The sequence below is a fragment of the Equus caballus genome, chromosome 7 (assembly GCF_041296265.1).
Source record: "Equus caballus isolate H_3958 breed thoroughbred chromosome 7, TB-T2T, whole genome shotgun sequence".
Taxonomy (NCBI): domain Eukaryota; kingdom Metazoa; phylum Chordata; class Mammalia; order Perissodactyla; family Equidae; genus Equus; species Equus caballus.
The window spans coordinates 62,177,814-62,203,123 of record NC_091690.1 but is presented as its reverse complement, the minus strand read 5'-3'; the positions used below and the strand labels follow the sequence as shown (position 1 = coordinate 62,203,123).

The following is a 25,310-nucleotide window of genomic DNA, read 5'->3' as shown; positions in this document are numbered from 1 at the left end:
AGAATCTCAGACCCATCCAGACCCATCCAGACCTGCTGAATCAGAATCTCTCATTTTGACAAGATCCTAGGGCATTCCTACGAGCACTAAGGTTCGAGAAGTGCTGATGTAACTCCTTTCTTCCAACTTTGAGTTAGGATTCTTTCAGTTGCAGGGATAAAAATCCAATTCAAACTAGCCTAAAGCATAAAGAGGATGTTAATTTTTTCATATAACCAAACAGAAAAGGCAGGGTGCTACTGACCTGGACCCAGAGCCTTACATGCTGTCAGATCTCAGCTTTTTTTCTCTTTTAATCCCCTCTCCCCCTCCCTCTTTCTCCCCAACTCCCATTCTCCCCCACTCATTACCCCTCTTCTTCTTGCTGTCTTCCCCCTGAAAGTTGGTTCCTTTTTCTGACGCTGTTGTCCCCATGTGGCTGGAACTCTGACCATAGACGCCTCTGATCTTCCGTTCTTTTAACCTCAAAATGGAGACGAAAGAGATATGTTTCCCACCAGTTTCACTGAAAATATTTCTGGATAAAGACTCTGACCATAAGCCTAGCTCAGGGTACATGCTCGCCCCAGACCAATCCCTATGGACAGGAGAAGGGGCTGCTGCAATTGGCCTACTTTTTTGCTAAAGGGTAGGAGAAGTTTGTTACCAGAAGAGAAGAGAGAGGGTTTCTGGGAAAGTAGAACAACAGCCACTACATCCACTTCTCCTTCAGAGTCTTCCCTGACACCAACCAACCGTGCCCACAAAAGCTGAATATGGCACAGAGCTGAGACGGCAGCAGTCTGCTCAAGCAAGAGGACGGTTGACCATCTGGATTATAGCAGTACTAACTGTTCAATGACAATAACAAGTGCCATTTATTAAGGGATTTAAAAATATATTATCTTATTGTACATCTTTGGAAAAAGGCATGTCTGGAGTCCTGGGCCTCTGGACTGACGAACATTCCTCTGACCCGATTGGAATGCTTCAGTCGTTCTATAAACATTTATTGAGAATCAACTAATTGCCAGACTCTGCACTAAATGCTGAATTTACAGAGATGAATAAGACGTGGTCTTGCCCTCAAGGAGTTCTCAAACAAGATGGTGTCTGGTGGTGAGCCAAACAGCCATTAAGTTCAATGTACCTGGCTCTTTGTAGTGCTTCCTTTCCCAAAATATTCAGCAGCATAATACTCAGCCTAAAGATGGAGTAGAGTGTCATGTTTAGCAAGTGCACCAGGGCAAACTGAAAGTTTGTATGCTTGAGATAGCTCAATGTTTATACATATTTAACTAGGGAACTTATCTTTCATTCTGAAGTCTTACTAAGCGGGAGTCGGGGAGACATGTTGTTATGATGATCATATGCTATCATTTCACACAAGGGAAGCCTAAACAAATGAACTTTAGATAACAAAGTCAAACAACTTACTTACAAAAATGTTTGCCAAGGACCATGGAAGGGCGTAAGTTGAAATAGCTTTGCCCAGAGGCATAATTGCCAGAAAAATGACAATTTACTAATAAAAAGTATATGTAACATAATATATTGCACAAAATAGGACCCTTACCAAGCTGTCACAGGAATAATTTAAACTTGTGGTTTCCTGGGCGTATGAGTTAATTGCCTGTTATAGCCCTCAGTCACAGACCAAAACCACATATCTACTTTATAATTGGAAGTTTAATTTTACTTAGATTTTGAGTTGTGGGGGATAGATAGATAGATAGATAGGTAGTTTGAATAGTTTAAATTTCCTTAAATTGTAAATATAAAATCGTATTTATGAGGTAACAGCATTTTAATATCAGACCTTAACTTCATAAAATCAGATTGCAACATTTAATGGTTGCAAGGACAATAGAAGTGATATGGTGTCTTGATTTTCTTTCAACAGATATGCGCATGCAAATAAGTAATGCTGAGAAACTATTTCTTGAGAAACTCAGTGAGAAGGAATATTGGGAAGAGTACAAGAATGTAGGGAGTGAACAACATGCTAAACTCATTATCTCCTTACAAAATGACATCAATACAGTTAAAGAGAATGCAGAGAAAATGTCAGGTCAGTTGCAATAAAACTAGTTCAAGTTCAGTAAAAAATCTTTAGAGGGACAGACATTTAGTGAAAGAAAAAAAATGGGTACTCCCTGAATCATGCGTTACTCTCTGCTGTGAGCACAAGCAGCTATGAGCCTAAGGGTAAAGGTGGAGGGAGGAAGTGAATGAACTATTCCAGGACCACCTGTGAAACTGAGAAGGGGAAGTAAGGGATTGGGGGGTGGGGGAGTTGTGGAGAAGCCCTGTGACCAACCAACTTTGAAAAGAAACTTCATTCAGTGGATGGTGTCTGCATGTCTGGAGAATTCCACAGAAGTAGGAGGGTCCTGTAGGGTTATAGTAGAAAAAGAGTCCACCTGAGGTAAGCTAAGACAACTTAGCCAGGCTGTACAACCAGAATCATTACAGTAGTCCCCCATTATCTGTGGGGTCTATGTTCCAAGACCCCCAGTGGATACCTGACCCTGCGAATAGTACTGAACCCTCTACATATTATGTTTTTTCCTATACATACATACTTATGATAAAGTTTAATTTATGAATTAGGCACAGTGAGAGATTAATAACAATAACTAATAATAAAAAAAGAACGATTGAAACAATATACTGTAATAAAAGTTACTGTAGATCTTAGCAACCTCAGTATATGATTTTTTTAATTAAGTCTAGAACTTTCACATTTTCACTTAAAAGAAGCACTTTATGGCTTCTCTTTGGCATATCCGAGTTGCCAGCATCACTACTCTTGCTCTTTGGGGCCATTATTAAGTAAAATAAGGGTTACTTGCACACAAGCATTGTGATGCCCCTGCAGTCGATCCCGTAATAATAGAGATGGCTACTAAGTGACTAATGGGTGGGTAGTATATATATTATGGACACACTGGACAAAGGGATGATTCACTTCCCAGGCAGGATGAAGCAGTATGGCTCAAGATTTCATGACCCTACTCAGAATGGCTTGCGATTTAAAACATAAATTGTTCATTTCTGTAATTTTCCATTTAATGTTTTTTGGACCAAGGTTGGCCACAGGTAACTGAAACCACAGAAAATGGAACCTTGGATAAGGAAGGACTACTGTGTAGAGAAATGCCCAAATAAATGCTAAATTGTAGTCAGAAAAAAACTGGAGAACAAACGTGAGATGGGAAGTGGAGAAGGTGTGGAGCAGGACGGCATCGGGCATGGTGAAGCTTACCCGGACTAGATCTGGGGACCATGAGGCCACCTGTCACTGAGGCAAGCATGGTGGCTTCAAAGAACATCAGAGATCCAGAGACAGGAAAGCCATAGGACAAAATAAATGGGAGAAATCTGACCCAAAAGAATTCTGTGGGTGGATGACCGTTCTGAGCCCAGCTGGTGATGATGCCCTATGTTGTGGAGGAATTCAGGTGGGTTCATTCCCATTTTCCCCTGCTGGGGCCCATCGGACATGGAAGCAGAAGAGGCCATTCTGCTTCTGGGCCAATTTTTGTGTAAATTTCGCAGCTCAGGGCCTTTGCACCACTATGGTAGTACAAATTTGGCCCCAAATCAGTCTGGGCTTGGAGTTCCAATTTTTCAAAATGTTCTCTTCCCAAAAGAAAAGTAGAGAATAAAGTGACACTCTCCTACTCCTGTCTATTCCCCCAGCCACTCACATCCTCTCTCTAGATAAAACTAGTATCACCAGTTCCTTGTGTAGCCTTTCAGAGATATCTACGCATATATAAATATGTACACAGCATGCTACAGACAGAATTTTTAACTTGCTTTTTCATGTAACAATATGGACTTCCTTATAGATCTGTATGTATTAGTACTTCCTCATTCTTCCAATGGTTACTTTGTTTTCTAGTACTAGAAATTTTTTACCGGGTCCCCTACTCATAAGCATTTAGTTTGTTTCTTGTCTTTTACTATTATAAATAAAGCTCCAATGAATATCCTTACATATACCTCATTTTACTTCAGTGAGTATCCTTGTATTTATGTAAATCTCTAAAGAGGAATGGCTGGCCCAAACAGTCCATTTATTTTTGCTTTGACAGTTGTGACCCTCAATAGAGGTTGTACCAAGTTCTCTCCCCTGGCCTGCATGAGGATGCCTGTTTTCCCACATCTTCAACAACAGGGAATTTAGCCAACTTTTTGTTCTTTGCCAGACTTATAGGTACAAAACAGCATCTCATTGCAGCTTTAATTTCCGTTTCTCTTATTATAAGCCATAGTGAATCTCTCTTCATAAGTTCAAGAACCATATGAATTTCCTTTTCTGTGAACCATCTGTTCACATCCTTCGCCCATTTTTCTATTGTTTTGTGAAGCAATTTACATTTTAAGGAAATTAGTTCAACTGTGATAGAAGTACAAAAATTTTCCACTTTTGTCTTTAGTTTGTGGGGTGTAGTTATGAGAAAATTTTGCAGTTTTATAGTGCCCAACTTATCAGTCTTTGATTTATGATTTCTGAGATTATAAATAAATTCTCCAACATTTTCTTCTAGAATTTTTACGGCTTGATTTTTCTATTTAAATCTTTGATGTGTTTGGGTTTTTTGTGAGGTAGGAAACCAACTTTATTTTTTGCCAGATGGTTTTCCCGTTGTCCCAACATCATTTATCAAATAGTCCATTTTTACCCTACTGATTTGAAATGCTGACTTTATCATACTTTAATTTCCCATGTGTATTTTGATCTCTTCCTATACTTTCTATTCTGTTCTACTGATCTGTCTATGTATTTGTGTACCAGTACCACACTTTTAAAATATTTATTGTTTATATTTTATGATATATCTGATATGTTTAAAATTTTTTAAATAATTTATCCAGCATTCCTTGATTTTGCATTTTTAAAATAGGAAGAGTGATCTTCTCATATAAACTTAATTCATTATCTTGATCTACTCTATGATTCAATGAGTTAGGGATGGCTCTCGAACACACGCTATGCCTGAAGAGATTGCTACCTGGCCAGTATTTCCACCTGTCCTTGTTCAATTTTCTGCAGAGGGGGCTGAAAGGAGGCCATACCACAGGAGCGGATCAGCATGATGAAGCTGTGTGACACCCAGAGTGTGTGAAGAGTGGACAAGACTCCCAAAAAGCTGTGGTGGAGTGAACCAAAGCAGAGCCAGACACAATAGGGAAGGCAGAACAATACAAATAAGTTGCAGCCAGCATGGTCTTGCAGTCAGCTTCTGCGAAATGACCACATTAGAGTAGGCATCTGAGCAGCCAGGAGTGTAAGGCACGAAGTCATAATCTCCCAAGCTCCTACTTGCAATGTCTCAAATTTTAATGAGAAAGAGACTTTTACATACTCCCCATTTCTTTGTCTATATTCACAAGTGAATGGTTAATAGTTGTTACCCAAAGCATCATCTGAATCACAAAGGAGATTTTCACATCTTCCTTTGTGCTGGTTACTTTTCTTTTAAGAAGAAACAGTCTACAGAATTTTATATAGAATTTGGAACAGAGTTGGATGTTATTATCGCTTTTTCAGTATTAATATGGCAATAGAGGGAGTTACAGCTTTAGTCAGAGTGTATTTGGTAATCTATTTTTTATGATTTACAGCAGAGCATTAATAGTTAATGTTATCAAACTCCAGGTTTTATGGTTTCAGATACTAAGAATGTAAAATCCATTATAGCTAAACTCCTGATCCATTGCAACTTTTAGATTGATTGTTGTGTTTTGTTGGGTAGAAGTTTCAAACAAATAGCCAGCATTAGTCTGATGGACTAGGTCTTGAAGTGAAAAAGAAATTCCATCAGAAATGAGATTGGAATGATTAAAATATTTGAGTAGGGGGCTGGCCCAGTGATGTAGTGGTTAAGTTTGCATGCTCTTGCTTCGGGAGCCTAGGGCATGCAGATTCAGATCCCAGGTGTGGACCTACACACTATACATCAAGCCATGCTGTGGCAGCATCTCGCATACACAGCAGAGGAGGATTGGCACAGATGTTAGCTCAGGGACAATCTTCCTCAAGCAAAAAGAGGAAGATTGGCAAGAGATGGTAGCTCAGGGACAATTTTCCTCACACACACACAAAATTATTCAATTGGTTACTTTGAATAAGAGGAAGAAAAATACAAGTTATGTAGATGAGCATACGTAGGTTAAAATAAATAAAATTATCCTCCAGATGTCAAGTTAGACTAGTCTCCCAAACCTAATGAATTTTCTTGTTTATAAACCACTTCCTCAGTCAGGCACTCTTGTTCCAACTGTATTAGGACAGAAACTGACCTCTCCCAGCCCCCTTCCTGGCCGCTTCACAACTTGGGAGAGCTCTCCTCTTCTTTTTTTTTTACTCCCTCTTCCCCTCCCCACCAAAGTTGCTGCTGAAGTGCCATCATTTGCTGCTGCTACCCTGATGCCAAAGCCTCAGATCCCTGTCCATCAAAAACTTGCAGTTTGCCAAATTTGATTTTCTTCAAAATATTTTCTGTGGTGTCTCAGGGACTGCAGTAATATAAAGATATGGAAGAGAAATTTTTACACTCCATTTCAGAGTTTTCATCGAACAGGAGAACAGTTATGCCAATACAAAGTACAGCTGAGGGCTGAATAACTCCTGCCTGGCTCCCTGGCCCCCTTTCCAGAGCCTTGGCTCCGGGTCTATTGAAAGACCAAACTAGCATATCTCCTTCCCTGTAGCCTAAGGTCTTAGAGTTCTGCTTTGGCTAATTTGTTCTGTGGAGAATATTTTCCCTTTGGAACAGTGTCCTAAATAGCAGTTATGTTCCACAACATGACAAGTACAACACTATTTAGTTACAGAATAAGTTAAATGGGTCTCTGTGGACCAGTCCAAAAATCTCGCAACCATATTGTCAACATCATTTATATAGGAAATACTCTCTGACTTCCAAATAATTATCCTTCAGATGTTATGAATATAACACAACTAATGGGGACATAGAACATAGATGTTATCATAAAACACAGCTAACTTTTGATTATTCTCAGATGAACTCATTTGTAGTACAGTTCCCTTCTGGTGCACGTGCCTGACTACTTCCCTTTATTCAATCTTTGCTCAAATGTTACCTCCTCAAAAAACCTTTCCCTGATCAGCCTATCTAAACTAAAGAATTTTAGTTTTTCTTCATCACGTCGCCACCTGAAATATTATTTATTTGCTTATTTACTTATTTATGTTCTGACTTCTCCACTACGATGTTCACGTCATAAGGGCAGGCAACACTCCCAGTGCCTTAAATGGTGTCATGCATGTTAAAAGAGCTTGATGATGATTTGTTGAACAGAAGATTGAACAAACTGGACTCATTTATCCAGCTTTATTTCTCTCCACTCTCTAAAGCAGCCTTAATGTCACTGCACCAGGATGCTATTCGAGCAGATAATCAAATCTTTATATTCTGTTGTGGAATCAGAAGTTGTGCCATATGAAGGGTAGATGGCCGCACAAGTACTAAAGTGTTGGAAATTCTCCCTTTGGAGAGACAATCCTTTGAAAATACAAATAGCCGTGGGAGAGATATCATCTTAAACTAATTCACATTGAAGTGTTAGTAAATTATTGGAGCATTTCTTCTAATTGGAGGTGCTAGATGCTTCAGTAAAAATGTACCCTGAGAATTCAAGGAAAACAAATGTGTAGAAAGGAGAGGTGAGGATCATGGAAGATAAGATTTACTAACACCATAGTTTTACCTAGTGTCCTTTTTAAAGCTTCTAATTTTCTTTTTAAAGAACAATATAAAATCACTCTGGAAGATGCTCGAAAGAGAATAATCAGAGAAACTTTGTTGCAACTGGACCAAAAGAAGGAATGGGCCACAGAGGTATATTTCAATTTTCTTAAAAAAAAAACGAAACGTTTCCCCCTATTTTCTCTTGTGGTACATTATAATGGTTAAGAACTTGGCTTCTGAAGTTAAGCAGTTTAGTTTAAATCACAGTTCTACCACTTACTGGATGTATAAACTGAATTTTTTACTTGACTTTTCTGGGCTTCAGTTTCCTAATCTATAAAAAGGGGACAATAATAATATTTACCTTTAAAGAATAGTATGAAGATTGAAGGAGATGATTTAAGTAGCACAGTGCCTCATAAGGAACAAGAGCTCAGTAAATTATTATTCAGTTATTTTTAAGTATAATAATAATGGCTACAACAAATTATTAAATAAAAGTTTTGGATGAATGAAATATAATTTGTCTAAAAATTACTTTCTTACATTTCCAAACCTAAGAGAGAACAGTCTACATTGCTCTAGTTTTAAAAATTTGGGATAAAAAAACGTTTGAGATTAAATTTCCAATCTTACGTGTTTTCTAGTGTCTTTGTTTTGGACCAAACGTCTGACTCTCTTTTCTTTTCACTGTCCTTCTCCTGTCCCCAGAGCATCTCCTAAATCAGTGAGGTCCCCACTGGTACATCCCTTCTTCAGAATCACAAGCGTCTGGCCTTTTCTAAACTTCTCCACTGAATTTCAGTTGCTACTGTTTGTTGCTTCCCTGTTGGTTCAGTTGTTCTTCAGTGTTACTATCCCATTACATGATTTTTACTGATTTACACAAATACAGAGGATTATGGAGAAGTGACCAATGGTTTGTCTGCCCACACAATTCGGCCACTTTGTATATTCACTTTGAGTGAATATGACTAAATGGTGAAATCAACAATTAAGTGATCTGACCATAGTTAAGATGACTAAAAATGCACAACTAGATCAAACATGCTTCCAGTATACATATTTGATATATAACGAGGACTACTCCAGATACCGTTGCTAGCACTTTGTACTTAAGTCTCTCAACAAGCCTGTAAGGACTCGCTAATGAGGCACAGAGAAATTTTGTGACTTGCCAGGGGCAAGTGGCAGAGTAGAGGTGCAATTCAAGATGTCTCCTTCAGATCATTCCTCTTAATCATTACATTTCTTAATCATTTTCCAATTCTATACATTTTCTTTTCTCTACATAATGCTGACCATCCACATGTGGGAATGAATTTTCCTCATTTCATCTGGCTATTTTAGCATATAGTTTACTTCCTATATTCCACTGTTGTGCAACCTAGGCTGCATATTGGAGTCACCTGAGAAATTTGTTTAACTCAGGTGGTGCCTGGGTCCCACCCACAAAGATGCTCATGTAATTGGCCTGGGCTATTACCTGGGCTTCTGGAGTTTTCAAAGTGGCCAGGAGACTCTAATGTGTAGACAAAGTTGAAATACATTTCTCCATTGTCAGTGAATTAAGCCATGAGCCAACTAACTTCATTTATGAGTAACTTAACTTTTGTTCAAATGAAATTCTATATTCAAAGAAACTTTAGAATTATCAGTTATAGCTGGAATATAAAAGTTTCTGGTTCCTGGGAAATGTAGATTTACTCTTAGTTTAATTAATATGATTTACAGAAAAGAATTTTTATTGCAAATCTTCCAACTCTAAAGACTTAGATAAATTTACCCTTAACATATTTTAAATTATTTCTGTCTGTGTTTATGATCTAGAAGATTTTTCCTAATTTCACTTCTTTTGGTTGTGCCCTTCAGTTACTGAATATTGAATTTGTAACATGGTATCCATATAAAAGTACCTCAAAGATAAATACAATCTGTCATCCACTGTAAAGTTCCTTTGGGTGAAACAGTAAATATCCAAGTAATTGAAAATGAATTTACATTTTATTTGAGCCTACTGACAAAGTAAGCCTTTTCCTGTTTTCCTCATCAAAATTCCTTTTTCTAGGAGACTGTCTAGCTACAGCCTGCTACCCTGAACTATTTGCTATTAGGTTTATAAATATGTATATTGTTATTGCTGACATGCAGAAATCTTTCCATTAAAAAGGTGGTAATATAATCTATTCATGCTTTTGGTATATGTTGGATTGTGTCTGTGACCATAAACTTGAAGAAAGTTTGGTCCCGCAGTTTAGCCATCTTAATTGTGGAGCAGATCTTCTAATGATTGATTTCACCATAGCAGTCAGACTCAGTCAGAATAGAGGCCAAATTGAATGGACAAGCTATTGTCTAGTCTCTAAATTGCCTGTATTAGGGAGTATAAATCAGCAAAAACAATACAGTAGGATAGCAAAGAAGGAACAACTGAACCAAAAGATCTTTTGGTATTTTTCCAAAGTAATTGAAAAACATAATTTAAAATGAATGATCAGATAAGTTGATTGTGCATCAGCATTGCTAAAATTGTGAATCATCTTGTGACAACCCTTCCTTAATACAGAAACTCTCTTTCAGAACGCTATAAAGTTCATTGACAAGGGCAGCTGTCGAGAGATCTGGGAGAATGACTGGCTAAAAAAAGAGGTAAGTGGAATTTTTAAAAACAATTTCTTCTTTCTTATTTTTTTTTAGCTGGAAATGACTTTTATTAGTGAGCTGAAGTCATAGGAAAAGCATGGAACTGTGACTGTATGAGGTAGGAGAAAATTCGAGTGGAGTCCTAATCCTGTTACAAGCTGTTACTCAAAGAACACCATAAATAATCTCAATAATAGCCAGAAGTCATTTTTGTTGTCACAATTCAGACAGTATCCTCAAATGTATGAACATTTTTTATGCCCTAAAGCTGATCTGGCCTTTCTTAGGACCCTACTTCCTTCCGGGTTGTGGCAACAAAGCTAAAGGATTATTCTAACCTCATTCTCTGCTGTTTCAAATTGCCTCTTTGGAATGACATGGTTTCCTTTGGATAAACATTTAATCTTCTAAATTTCCTTTCCTCCCCCTGCTCTTCTCTAAGATGGACCCTTGATGTACAGGGAGGTAGGGCTTACATGCCCTCTTGTGGGGCATGTTACTAAAGAGGGCTCAGATCTAGGGGCTTTCCTTCAGATCCTTGCTCCTTCTGCCTTTCTGCTGTAGAAAAGTGTTTTGATCTGCTCCCTGCACTGGTGACTTCTGAAATGGACTGCTCTGGCCTTTTGGACATTGTGTTGCAACCAACACCAAACCAACAGTGACAGCCATTTGTCAATGGTCAAGATGTCCCCGCCCACTGCAGTCTCTACATCCCATCCCAGCTTGGTCCTCAGGCTGTCTCCATACCTCCTCCTGGAGAGTATGCAGGAACTAGGGGACCCCCTGTGCTGCCTTAGACTCAACTGTCCACCTGTCTCCCTATACCAGTGCTACAGGACTGCTCTTGCTGGATGTGAGGACTTCTAGACCTTCTTTGTTATGAGGTACTGCCCTGTTCCTGTTATATTGTACATACTAGTCCCTCTGCCCTTATCTCCTTACTTCCTTACCCATATCTGCCTGGAAAACTCCAACTCATTCTTTAGGCACAGACTCTGATTATCAATTTCGTTGTGAATCATTTTGTAACCCCTCCAGGAAGTCTTGAGTGCTTTTTCCCCAGTGCTCTCTTGTTTCATTGTAATCCTGCTAAAATATGTTGAAATTGTTTTTGCATCTGTCTCTTCACTGCACAGAGCATGCTATACCTTTTCAACTATATATCCATGAAACCTAATGAATAATCTATGTTCATTAAATAGTTATTGAATGAAAGAATGTCCATGAGTGTAGATATATTCATTGGAGGGATGAATCAAATACATGGCTTAGATGTTAGGTCAAGATTTGAGAGCATGTTCTTGGATGACACAGACAGATAATCTTTGGTCCACATATTACAAGAATGCTACAGAGGATGTGCAAAACTCACAACTTTGAAATTCCCTTTACCTCCAGGCAGGTAGCCACACAACCTTTGCTTAGACGCCATCTGTGAAAGAAAATTCACTATCTTTTGACAGAATTCACTTCAACTACATAAAGCTCTTGTTAGCAAGTTATTTGTACATGATTCTCAAAGGTACATCCTCAGCACTAACTTGTGTGTGTCCTTAGCTCTGAATCTGTATTTTTCTTTGTCTGACAAATATTTCCACATAGATGTCCCAAAGGCCCTTCAAACACAACGTTCCTCAAGCAGAACTCATTAAACTTCCCTTAAATTTTCTCTTCCTGCATTCCTTTTTCACAATCTGCTCAGACCCCTGAGGTAAAAATGTCACTGTCAGCTTTCCTCTTCTCTTTTTATTGCCCCCTATTTGATTGAATAGAGTTGGTGAGTCTATGAAACAAGGATTTAAAAATTAGTATGCTTTCTGTGATATCGACAATTATCTTTAAATTGCCTTTATGAAGTCATGGTGAATAGAAGCAGTCCATACTATTTCCAAAAACTAATCAAGATGAATCCCCAATTTTAAAAAATAAGTATCAATTTAAAAAAACTCAAAGTTAGCTTAACAGTTAAAGAATATTAGGGAGGAATTCCATTCTTTTGCTTTTATTAAATACAACAGTATGATCTTAAGATAATAATTTAACAATTCAAATCTTAAATCTTGTAAGATGCATAGAGATTAGGTTTCAAGAAGATGACTACAAAAATTTATATTTGACTGATAAGAAAGGCTGTTTTGGTGCCTTGGTCCTTCCTACTACAGGCATAAATTATGTTTTGTTTTGTCTTATTTTTTACTTTTCATAATTCAATGGAAATAAAAGACAGAAAAAAGTCAAGTTTAATTGAATCATGAGCAAAAAGCTTAGTAAAAAAGGATAAATCATTTTAAGGTAATTCAATAGATAAATTTCTTTGTTCCAATAAATATCCATTTTACCATTATTAAATTTACTCACAAAATTAATTAAAACCATTTCTGGTTATAAGTACTATCACAAGAATTGAAAATTGCCTGGAAATAGAACAATGTATGTCAATTAATTTCTTTGAAGAAGGTTTAGAGTGGGTCACTTCTTAAAAATTTCTCCATTTAACTAACTCCCAAGAATAACTAAAAACTTAGATCCTCTGGAAAGGATATGAGATGTCCTATACATGACTGTCATTATCTGGCTTTATTTAGCATGCTTATTAGGGAAATGAAGAAAATTGACATTTCCAAATGACTTAGAATAACTTAACAAAGGGAAAGCCAGAAAAACTAGACAATAGGATTCAAAGAGGTTAGCAATCAGAGTTTCGAGTGTGGGGAGGCATAAAGCAAACTTGGATCTGGCAGGGGAAAATCAAGAGCATATATTTAATTAAGGATCCTAGGTCCCTGACTTATAAGAGTTTTAACTAAATTGTCTTTCCTAATTTCTTAAGTACATTTCTTGGGTATTTGGGGAGGAGCCGGGATGGGGAGGAAGATGTGGTCTTCTACTTCCTCCTTTCCACTTTCTTACCCCAGAAATCTAAATGTATTTGTATGGCTATGAAGAGGAACTAGTTTTCATTTCCCTAACATTTCAAAATGCTGGAAGGGAGATAGCAGTTGATGATAACCTTGCTTATACTCTAAGACGGTAGGTGATGTCACAGGATATCATTAGCTTGAAAGATTGGACTTAAACTCCTCCAAAAGGGCCCTCATTACCAGCTTTGGAAGGAGACCAAGAATTGTGTGTTCTGCCTCCCAAGCATGCCAAGCCTTAGGTCAAACATTTCCAAACATCCTTTAATTCTTTCTGTTTACAACCTCTAACTATAATTCCTTTCTCATCCTTTGACATTTGAAAACTATAAACTTTTCCTTAAGGCATTCAATACTGCAATCAAGCTGATTATCTCTCACCATACGAGATCCTAACGCACAACCCCTGGCTCTGTAATTTAGTATAATGGACTTAAAATGTTTTGCTAAATTGTTTAAGGCAGGTAAATAATATATGCTTTTCTTTCTAACTCCAAGTCACCAGCAGCATTTGAGCCTTTTCTATGGCATTGGTATTGTTTTATATTACAATTATTTGCATATTTGTTCACTGGATTGTAAACTCTTATGAGGGGAGGAGCCGTGCCTTATTCACTTTCGTATTCTTCTACATCTAGCACAGAACCCTGCCCATAGAAAGAATAAAGCATTTATTAAATGACTTTTGTGATAGAGATATACATGTGGTAATATACTGAATGCTTCCAGATTCCAAAATATAATAGTTAAATCTCAATTACAAATCAAAAATGTTGGTCATGTCTTTCTGAGTACTCATCTCGGTTATACTCTTGGCAACTCCTAACAAGAGATACTGAATCTAACCCCCTGAGCCTTTGTTTCATCATATTCTCTCCAGACACTTACCTTTTCCAGTTTACCTTTCTTTATTCACACCAGCCTATCCCTTTCTATTTTATACTCTTACTTCTAATTCTTCTATTGTCCTCATCTCTCCCCGTGAGCACCTCTCGATCCCGCACCCATATAGCTCATGCTGTTTTGGGTGGGCAGAAGTGGGTTGGGGGTTATATCTAGTAGCATTCTTCTATATATTCTTCCAACTATCAAGCCTTCTTTAGACAAAACTTATCAAGACACTTCTTAAAGACTGATGGGAACTCTACTAATAGAACCAGCAAATTTTGTTCATATTTGAGTTAACCATATTTCTTCAGTAAAGGTAGTTAACCCTTCTATATCTATCAATGACCTTCCATCTCCTGCAAAATAAAACCAGCCTCTTTAGCATTATTTGGCTCTTCCCTAATTGTCCAGTTCCTCTCCTACTTCTTCCCACTCCCGCTTTGTAGATACCCACACCAAAATAATTGTGCCTTTTCACATGTGGTTCCTTCTGCCTAGAATGCACCCTCTCTTGTTGGCCTAGAGAATCCCAACTTGGACTTCAAGATCCAGATTAGATGTCATCCATTCCATCAGTTCTCCCTTACCCCCTCATACCTGGCATACAGAAGGTGAACCTCTGTCTCCTCTCACAGCAGCTTCCATTATGCTTGCATCACACTGTTCTCTGTTTTTATCACCATCTTTCCCACTAGGCTAACAGATCCTTGAAAGTTACAGTATTTTGTTGATCCTTTGTTTCAAAGTGGACTGTAGTGTCTGACACGTAATAGGCATACAGTACAATTGAATGAATGAATGAATGAATGAACAACATTTTATCTACCTGATATTTCTCAGAACTACCCCAGCAGTCAGAGAAAATATAATTATATTATAGAGGCTGATACAAAGGACTACTATGCCTGTACTTCTCTTTTTAAAAATGCCATGTTATAGTATTTTTTTCTGGTGTTATTAGTTTTCTGTGCTGTTTATAATTAACCTTAGCTAGATCTTCATTTAACTACTCAAATACCATATTGATAAATAAATTAGTCTTATTTTCTTATTTATCTCTGCCTCTAGCTCATATATAAGTCCCGTGATGTTTTTGAAGGGTAAGGAAGGACAACTCCTGCCCTTCAGCACTAACTGCCTAACCATGCAAACAAGTTCTGTAAACGACCGGGAAGAGTCCCACCCATTCCTTCTTAGCAGAGGAGGACAAAGCAAACCCACTAATAAATAATATAGGATGGATCTTCCCCTCAGGCAAATGCACTTTTAGGAGCTGAATTTCTTAAGGCGAAGCAGAGCTAAGTCACTAGGTACCAACATCCATTCTCTTCTTCTGAGAACAGATTGCAAATCACAAGAAGGAAGTTGAAGAATTGGAAAACACTATTTATGAACTGGAAGAAGAAAATTTGGTGCTTATTGAGCAACTATTCAACTGTAGACTCGTGGATCTTAAAATACCCAGGTGAGAGCCATTAACATATCTAGAAAGTATTTTGTAAACATTTGTATCTGTAAAAAGTTGTTGTTTTTTAAGATGATTTCTTTAGTGCTCCAGCCAGATTGCAATAGTTGGAAAGAAAGGAACTCACAAAATAGCCAGGGTGAAGGTATAAGATCGTTACAGTTGACCATTGTACAGTGCAAACTTTGACTTGCAATGCACAGTATTCATAATAGCAAACGCTTAACATGAATGTCACAACTGCTGACCTTCAGAAACCTCCAGGCCGGTAGGGGAAATGCGCATGAAAATAAATGCATGACAGTGCCACTGAAGATACTTGAGGGCAGAGTTAGCACAAAGGAGGGAGTGGTCAACTTTGTGGTAGCTTCCTGGAGGTGTTCTGGATCTCTGGTTACCTTGTGGATATAGAATTGTTTCTTTTGGTAGTTAATGAAAGAGTCAAACTACTTTCTAAGCAGAGAAAATAGCCTGACATTCCAAGTCACATTTATTCCTGCACAAGAGAAACCAAATATGCACATGGCTTTGTGTTTTAGATTATCTCTTTTCCTCACCTGACAAAAGAAGTCTCAGTATACTACTCTTGATCGAAACTAGGACCCTGGAATATAGAGTTAAAACTCAAAGTGGAGTCAGCCCTGATGGCCTAGAGGTTAAAGTTCAGCACTCTCACTGCTTCGGCGGCCCCAATTTGTTTCCTGGTCACAAACCACACCATCCATCTGTCAGTTGCTGTGCTGTGGCAGCAGCTCACATAAAGAACCAGAAGGACTTACAACTAGGATATACAACCATGCACTGGGGAGCTTTGGGGAGGAAAAAAAAAATACAAGGAAGAAGAATGGCAACAGATGTTAGCTCAGGGTGAATCCTTCCCTGCAAAAAAAAAAAAAACAGAACAGTTCAAAGTGGCATTCATAATTTAGACAAGTAGTCAGTGTCAACGAAAATAATCCATAACCAATCTATAAATGAAAATTTGGGAGAGTTTATTCTGAGCTGAAATCTGAGGACCATTGCCTGGGGCCTTTCTTCCCAAAGGAAGAAAGGGCACCAAAGAAGTGAGGTATACAGAGTGGTTATATACCCCCAGACAGGACGTTTCACATATGATTGAAATCTCCCTCCCACAATAGTTACAAGATTGCCCTGTCGGCACAGCGCTTGATGGACACAGCAGGTAGTGGGTCTACTCTCTCGGAGGGCGTAGCAGAAGGCAAGTCTATTGTCTTGAGCTGGGTGGTCACAGGTAAGCGCAGCAATCAGTTTCTAGCCTAAGGAAAGATGCTTAATCCTTAAAGAAATGCCAACGTTAGGAGGGGGAGGGAAGTTGCACCTTTATCTCAAGGGTCTTTGCTCTTCCGTAGGGAATATCTAAAGCAGATATACAAGGCATGCTCAAGGGCCGCAGTCAGGCCCTTTTGGAAAGACAAGGTCAGGCCAAATTAGGTTTACACAAAATGGCTTCCTCATATACCCCAATATATCCTATTACTTGCCATTTTTATTTGTCATCAGAAACAGGAAATAATCTAAATAGCAACATGTTTAGTAAGAGAGAGGATATAAATCACACAATTGTAGTGTGTACATGTGCAAGATGGGGAGAGAAATGTCTGGGTCTAGGAATTAAAGCAAAGAAGTTCAACATGGTAGAAAGGCCAGGAAAATATTCCAACCGAAGTAGTTCCTGTTGCTTGCATGGCATGGAAAAATGCTATTTGAGACATAGTAAGGTATTTGTTGTTTACAAACTTTCTAATATGTTCTAAGAAGGCTGGATACAGGTAGGTTGTGAGGTTTTTGTTGGCTTGGATAAGTGATGGATGTCAGGATACAAGATTGGAGGAACCTGGGAGACAGTGCAACTACTTGATAGTGGAAAGCTGAGTGGGACAAGGTAGAGAAAGAGGCCACCTGCCTGCCTTCCACAATTTACGTGTGCTGCCCTGGAGAGGTAGATACCAATGTGGATGATGTGGGCGCCAAGGCTGAATGAATCATCAGGCTGAATGGACTCCTGTGTTTCCAGTCTGATGCCTTTGAGCCCAGACTTATGCTATAACCTTCACAAATCTGAAGGGCCCCCGGGGGTGGGGGTTTTACTGTCCCCACAGAAGGCAATGCTGTCTTTTGCCAGCCCTCCTTTCTATGATCAGGTCTCCAGCTTCCACACTCCTCTCCTGCCTCTAAGACTTGCCATCTGCTGGTGCTGCCGCCTTCTTTGTAATCATGTCTGATCTCTGCCGGCTGTTGCTGGTGCTATAGCTTCTAACACCGTGCTACCTGCTGTCCGCTATCCTCTTTTCAGAACTGGCCAAACCTCAGGAAAGAGCCACCCTCTAAACTGCCAACTCTGCTTCCTGCTTCAGTCAGCTCAGTCTGCTGTATTTGATCTGGTGCTGACATGGATGTGACGTGCTAATTATAACAGAAGGGAATTCCTTCACTGGCCAGAGAGAACTTGGCAAGGGCAGGAAGGGAGATGAGAAAATTTTAATGGGGATTTTCATGAAGTTGTTTGCCGTGTTGTATGCAATTTAACACTATCCTTTGTCTTCCCCACAAAAATCTTCAGTAAAATCCACATAGCTCATCAACACTTTGTGGGTGGTTTTCTTTAGTGAGAGAGATGAGTGCTTAGTCTTGCTTCAGAGTTGGGAGAGATAAAGTCAAAATCTCTTCAAGGGAAAAGAAATGGGCAACATTTATAAGAACTGGGTTAGGTCTCCTGGTAGACGCTTCCACGGGACCTTGAACTTTTCCTTTGTAACTAGCATTTATCACACTCATGACTACTTATCTAATGTCTGCTTCCTTGCTAGATTGTAAACTCCTTGAGGCAAGTGTTTGCGACATTTTAGAAAGATCTGCATAAAGAAACAAATAAATGTGTAAACCCTTAATTATCTGTCAGGAGCTTTTACTGTATCCATTTTCAAGTCAAAGAAATATAACACATTGTGTATTTTATGGTAACTGCCCTTTCCACCTCTTTGTTGAGAATTCAGTCCTGTATAATATTAGTAAGGTGGTGAGAAATAGACATGAACTATCCCCAGTAGACATATTAAAAGTTCTGTTTTCCTATTTGGATGAAAAATGGAGTATTCTAGCTAGTAGTTACTACAGTTCCCATTCAGAGCTCCACAAACTGTTTCCCTTCACAACTCCCATAGAACACCATAGCATTTGTTTGACGCATGAGATGAAGTGACTCCCTAGGGATTCCAGTGCCCCAGAACTGAGGCTGAGTGGGCCCATACCTACAAGTCTACCTAACACTAACTTCATATAATAAAGTTCTTTAAAATATTTTCTGTATCATTAAATATCAAGCGTTGTTGCCCTATGGTGGTACAAAAGTGACAACAATAACAATTAAGAGAGGGGCCAGCCCTGTGGCTAAGTGCTTAAGTTCACGTCCCCAGCTTTGGCAGCCCAGGGTTTCGCTGGTCCAGGGTTTTGCTGGTTGGGATCCTGGGCACGGACCTAGAACCACTCATCAAGCCGTGTTGAGGCGGCATTCCACATACCACAACTAGAAGGACCTACAACTAAAAATATACAACTATGTACCAGGGGACTTTGGAGAGAAGAAGGAAAAATCTTTCAAAAAAAGAAAACAATTAAGAGAGAAGTCAGATTTGTGAAGGTTATAGCATAAGATCTTAATTATTCAAATGGTAAAACCAGGAAAAAAGAGAATTCTATAGTCTCAGACATATCTATCTGCAGACCAGAGCTACCCGTGAAGCTAGCCTTTACTAACTTAAGTCTTAAGAAGATTTTACAGATATAAATATTGTATGTAGTTACATTATTTGCTGGAGCCTTAAGCAGTTTAAATAACAATTTATTCGTGTTCTTCAAATAATTGACAGCCTGTAATCCAAGGGATTCACTTTCATTGCTGAGCTGCTAAGCATGAGGGGTTGTTTGCTTATTTGCAAAGGTCCAATTACTTCATGTTATCTTCAGGCAAACTTCATGGGAAAGCCATACGGAGCTTTCAAGGCATCATATTTTCCAACTGAAAATTCAGCGGGCATCTGAAAAGCAGAGCACAGAATTAAATACATGTGCAGAGAGCCGCAACAGCAGACAGACAACTCGCCCGGCTTGTAGCTAAGGCTGCCGCTCAGTGAATGCTTGAACCTAGATGTCACCCTGGATGCCTATTGCTCGCTGTCTTTCTCTTTTTCCCTTCATTTTAAAACCACCCCATTCAGGCTGCTGTCATTCGTCACCTGGATTACTACAACAGCGACCTAACTGGTATCATGCTCACTTTCCTTTCTGGGACTTTAAATGCGTTATTCCCTTATCATGGAATGCCCTTCCCTCACCCTTAGCTCTTCCTTGGCAAACAGCCCCTGGTTCTTCAAGACTCAGCTCAGGTTTCGTCTCCTCCTGGAAACTCTCCCTTACCTCTTAAAGCTTAATCAGATGCTTCTTCTCTCTGCCCCACAGCTCTTCGCACACTATGCTAATTACCCATCTTGGTACAAACCATCACCCTAAAACACCGCCAGCCTGTCGGCCACTTCACTGGGCCTTATGCTCCTCGGGGGTAGAAACTATGTCTCATTTTTGAACTATGTGTCTCCAGCACCTAGCAGCAAGATGGACGCTAGAGAGCAGGTAGTACAATCCTTGTTGACTGACAGACTGCTTTTCTTATTTGTTCATTTAGGCGACTATATCTTACCCAAGCTGCCGGACTGGAAGTGCCACCTGAAGAAATGCCTTTGGAGTTTCCAGAAACATATATAGGTATTATTTTATTATAATGATGATGGATTTTTTTTTTCAATTTAACAAACACTTACTGAGCATCGGTCATGGACAGGCACCTCATATCCAAGAGCTGTTCTGGGAATAGGTACATGCCAGCTCTCCTGTATTTCTCTTCTTCTTGCAGCACTTGTCCTAACTCATCTCCTTTGTCTTGTCCTATTTTCAAATCAAAGTCACTATGTTTCACAGTGAATTAAACAGATACTGGTGGAGAGGGACAGAGTATTGTCTACACTGGCATGGTTTGGGTTCCATTGTAGCCACCCAACCAAAATACCAACACGCACATAAGTTCCCATATGATTACTGCAATTGATTAGCTAACAGAAAGAAACACAACTTAGAGTTTCTAAAAATGAGACTCATTCTCACTTTAATACATAGATTCTACATTTCTGATTCTCAAACTTCTTTCAAATTAAAAATATGACAAAGTATTTATTTTATTTTTATTTGTATGTGTCCAAAATGTATACATAATTAATTTCTTTGCATTCATCCCAGGAAAGGCAAAATCGCAACCCACAGAAGTAAAACGTAGAGACACGATGAGCTCCTCAGCTGGGAGCAGTGCTTTACATGTTAGTCATGAGGATAGCATCCAATATGGCCAGTATCCAAAGACAGATGAAAAAGAGATCTCATGTATAGAGTTTGGGGCCTCTGATATGAAATACTTACTATATGAGGATGAGCGGGATTTCAAGGTAAGGTTCATGAGAAAAAAAACTTTGACTACTAAGAGAGTGCTATTTTATTAATTAATGGATAAAATTAGTCTAAAATATGGATATTGAAAAATTCAATTATTAGTAAAATTGGCTCACCATTCACATTTCTCATTCAACACTGTTTTCACGCATACCCTTGCCCAGTTTGCTACATATATTCATTTATAAACCTCCATTACTAGTATACCACGTAAGTTATCTAATGCTACATAATAAATTACCCCCAAACTTAGTGGCTTATAACCATAATCATGTATTCTCTTTCAGGGCTTCTGTTGGTTAGGAATTCAGGAAGGGCTCCACTGGACAGTTCTCAGTCCGGCTCTCAGGCAGTTGCAGTTGGCTGGGGCTTCAGTCATTGGAAGGCTTGAATGGGGCAGCAGGATCCACTCCCAAGTGGCTCACTCATATGGCTAGAAAGTTGATGCTGGCTAAGCTGGGGGCCTCAGTTCCTCTTCACATGGGCCTCTCCACAGGGCACATTTATTGTCCCTGTGTTATGGTATCTGGCTTCTCCTACCCAGAGCAAAGCAATCCCAGAGACCAAGATGAAAGCTGCAGTGTTTTGTATGACTTAGCCTTGGAAATCGTCCACCATCACTTCCATCAAATTCTATTGGTTGATATAGTTACAAAGTTCCACCCAAGGGAAGGGAGTGTAGCTCCTGCACCTTGAAAGAGGAAGGAGTATCTCATTGTAAGAAATGATCGGATATCTATTAGTGTGGCCATCTATGGAAAGTAGAAACTGCCACATATACCATTAGGTGAAACCTAGAGTATCAAGCCTTTTAATTTTAAAACCTTTTGGTACATTCCAATTACCCCCACATCCACCCCTTGATATTTTCCTTCTTGGTTCTATCAATACCTTTAAAACTTCTCCTAGAATTTAAGTCTGGTAGGAGAAAGAGTGATGTAAGAAAGCAGAAGAAATTGAATAAATCAACAAAAACCATTTTAACTAAGTACAGCTCAGTCCTGCTACTATCAAGTGACAATTTAAACACTAAAATTCTAGTCTCTAGAGCATTCAAACACACCCAACAGTATCTTGGAATCATGATGCCTGATATGTTACGATGATGTCAGGCTAATGGACAACCGTCTACAAAATTCCAAAATTGCATACCATTTGGTTGGATGAAAGACCTTCTTACTTTCCACGGAAGCTTTTGATGTGGTATAAATGGCATTATGTAGGCTATGGACAGAATTGTGTCTCCCCCACCACCCCAAATTCATATGTTGAAGCTGTAATATCCAAGGTGAGTGTATCTGGAGATAGGGTCTTTAGGAGGTAATTAAGGTTAAATGAGATCATAAAGATGGAGCACTGATCTAATAGGACTGTGGCCTTATAAGAAATATTTTACCAGTTAAAGAGCTTGCAGGGGATAGTATCTCCCCACTCCAGCTAGTTCCCCCATCCAACCCCCCGGAAGACAGGCCTGCCAGCCTTGCTGCCTGCTCTTTGGGAGATCTTGGCTACATGCCCCACAGGGTATATAAGTTTACTGAGCCGTTTTTTATTTACAGTAGCTCTCGTGTTTCACATGTTGTCCAGCATTCAGGCAATTAGAAGGGCAATGAAATCTGTCAGATAAAGGCCAACCATAGTAAAGAAAACCTAATCTATTGAGAGTGGCAACTTGCAGAATAACCTCTCCTCTTCTCTTCTACATCTGTTCACCGCAGGATTACGTAAAGTTGGGCCCCCTGGAAGTGAAGCTCATGAGTGTGCAGAGTAAGAAAATGCCCATTCATTTTCAAGAGAAGGAAATGCCAGTCAAATTCTGTGAAGATGTCAGGATCCCAGAAAGCCACATCACATATAAGATGATGAAGTCTTTTCTTTAAGACTGAAAGCTGCAAAGTAAAACAACTTTTCTTTATAAATTTTCTTTGGAAACTGAAGTATATCAGTTGCCCATTTTATTTACACTTTGGTCCATTTTTAAACCAGCTGTCATTTCTACGGGTCATAATTTCATTTAAAATCAAAGTTCCAAGTATCCAGCTATTCATTCACCTGGATGGCATGAGTGACCAAAATGAAAGTACCCTTTATATTTCCATATTCAAGTATTCAGAGGCAAGACGGTGAGCCCAACGTGGTCTCTGAGGTTCCTTACAGCTTAGAAATTCACTGATTAGGGGCTGGCCCCGTGGCTGAGTGGTTGGGTTCGTGCGCTCCACTTCGGTGGCCCAGGGTTTCTCTGGTTTGGATCCTGGGCGTGGACATGGCACCGCTCATCAGGCCACATTGAGGCAGCGTCCCACATGCCACAGCTAGAAGGACCCACAACTAAAATACACAGCTGTGTGCTGGGAGGATTTGGGAAGAAAAAGCAGGGGAAAAGAAAAGGAGAAGAAGATTGGCAACAGTTATCAGCTCAGGTGCCAATCTTTAGAAAAAAAAATTCACTGATTAGTCCATGATTCCAATATGAAATGGTTAAACCAGAAATTTTTCTAAGAAAAACTTAGCATAGTGCTGACTGCACATCTTTCCCTCTGAGGGTGCTGACTGATAGACAGCCAGTCCACAATTCAAGCCTGATCTTCTTTAACCCAACACTGTTAATAACAAATACAAAACATTTTAGAAACAAATAGATTTGAAGGTGGTAATATGTTGCATAAAACTGTTCCACCAATAGGGAGATCCCTCTGCCATCAGCTATATCAAGTCTGAATTGCTGAGTCCTTATCCAAGGCCATTACCGCTTCCCCCTTATGGGTACCACAAGCCAAGGACACTGTGACTGTGCCTGAATTTGACATCAGTATTCCATTTTAAAGCTAGATCTACTTATAAAGTTTTTTACAAGAAACACCTTTTAAATATAAGGCCACAGATAGAGTGAAAGTAAATCCACCATGCCAACATCAGTCAAAAGGAAGGTGGTGTGACTAAACTATCAGATAAAGTAGACTTTAAGGTAAGAAGTAGTAAGAGAAGTAAAGAGAAATGAAGAAAAGCATTTCATAATAACAGATCAAACCATCAGGATGATATAACAATCCTAAATTTGTATGCACCTAATAAACATGATCTCAAAATACATAAAGCAAAATTTGCCAAACTAAAAACACCATGGAAAATCTTATGTATATCTTACCTCAATAAAAAAAGAAGACAGACATAGACAAATTTACAGTCAGACTTGAAGATCTTACCACACCTCTCGCAATAACTGATAGATCAATCAGACAAAAAAATCATTAAGGATATAAAAAGTTAAACAACTGTAGATACCCATTTTTTTCAAGTGCACATGAAACATTTACAAAAACAGACCATATGCTGGGCCATAAAGCAAGTCACAAAAAATATTCAAAAAATTGAAATGCATAAAACACAGTTCTCTGACCACAGTAAAAAAGAAAAAACTTTTTAAAAACCCAACAAAACAAAAAACAAGAAAACTCCAAATAATTTCAAAGTAAGCAAGATAATTCTAAAAAAACCCATGGGTTGAAAGAAGAAATCACAAGGAAAAAATATTTCAAATTGAATAATAAAAAATATGACTTCAAAACTTGTGAGATCCAGCTAAAGTGGTGTTTAAAGGGAAATTTATAACTTTAAGTTCATGTATCTAAAAGAAGAAAGGTTGAAAATGCAATCATTTAACTTTTTATCTCAAGTATCTAGAAAAAAACAGGAAAAATAAACAAAGTAGAAGAGAGCCAGCCCTGATGGTCTAGTGGTTAAAGTTGGGCATTTTCACTGCTTCAGTGGCCCAGGGTTCGCTTCCCTGTCTCAGAACCACACCACCCATCTGTCAGTTGCCATGCTGTGGTGGTGGCTCACGTAGAAGAACTAGAAGGACTTACAACTAGAACATACAACCATACACTGGGGCTTTGGAAGGGAAAAAAAAAAAAAGGGGGAGATTGGCAACAAATGTTAGCTTAGGGTGATTCTTTCCCTGCAAAAAAACACAAAAAGCCTTAAAAGAAAGGAAATAATGAGAAGAAATCAATTTAAATAGAAAGCTGACATATAAAAGAGAAAATCAACAAGGCCAAAAGCTAGTTCTTTGAAAGGTTAATTAAATTGATAACCCCTAGTAAGACTAACAAAAAGAGAGAGAAAACAAATGAAAAGGAAACATCACTGCAGATTTTATAGACATTATTAAAAAGA

At 38.8% G+C, this 25,310-nt stretch overlaps 1 protein-coding gene across 18 annotated transcripts in view; it reads left to right on the top strand.

Annotated features, from left to right (window-relative positions):
- The window catches only part of CCDC83 (coiled-coil domain containing 83), a 47,742-nt gene extending 24,671 nt beyond the window's left edge, over positions 1–23,071 (top strand). For 15 of the 18 annotated variants that reach the window (XM_023645613.2, XM_023645612.2, XM_070273243.1 and 12 more), the window contains 7 exons: positions 1,883–2,050; positions 7,765–7,856; positions 10,287–10,355; positions 15,499–15,620; positions 20,320–20,399; positions 20,928–21,130; positions 22,853–23,071. In XM_023645613.2, the coding sequence (XP_023501381.1) occupies positions 1,883–2,050; positions 7,765–7,856; positions 10,287–10,355; positions 15,499–15,620; positions 20,320–20,399; positions 20,928–21,130; positions 22,853–23,014 (896 nt within the window). In that variant the 3' untranslated portion in view covers positions 23,015–23,071. The remainder of the gene's footprint in view (positions 1–1,882; positions 2,051–7,764; positions 7,857–10,286; positions 10,356–15,498; positions 15,621–20,319; positions 20,400–20,927; positions 21,131–22,852) is intronic. The other 3 variants (XM_070273249.1, XM_070273250.1, XM_023645619.2) reach the window with 1 other exon arrangement.
- Positions 23,072–25,310: the final 2,239 nt, after the last annotated feature.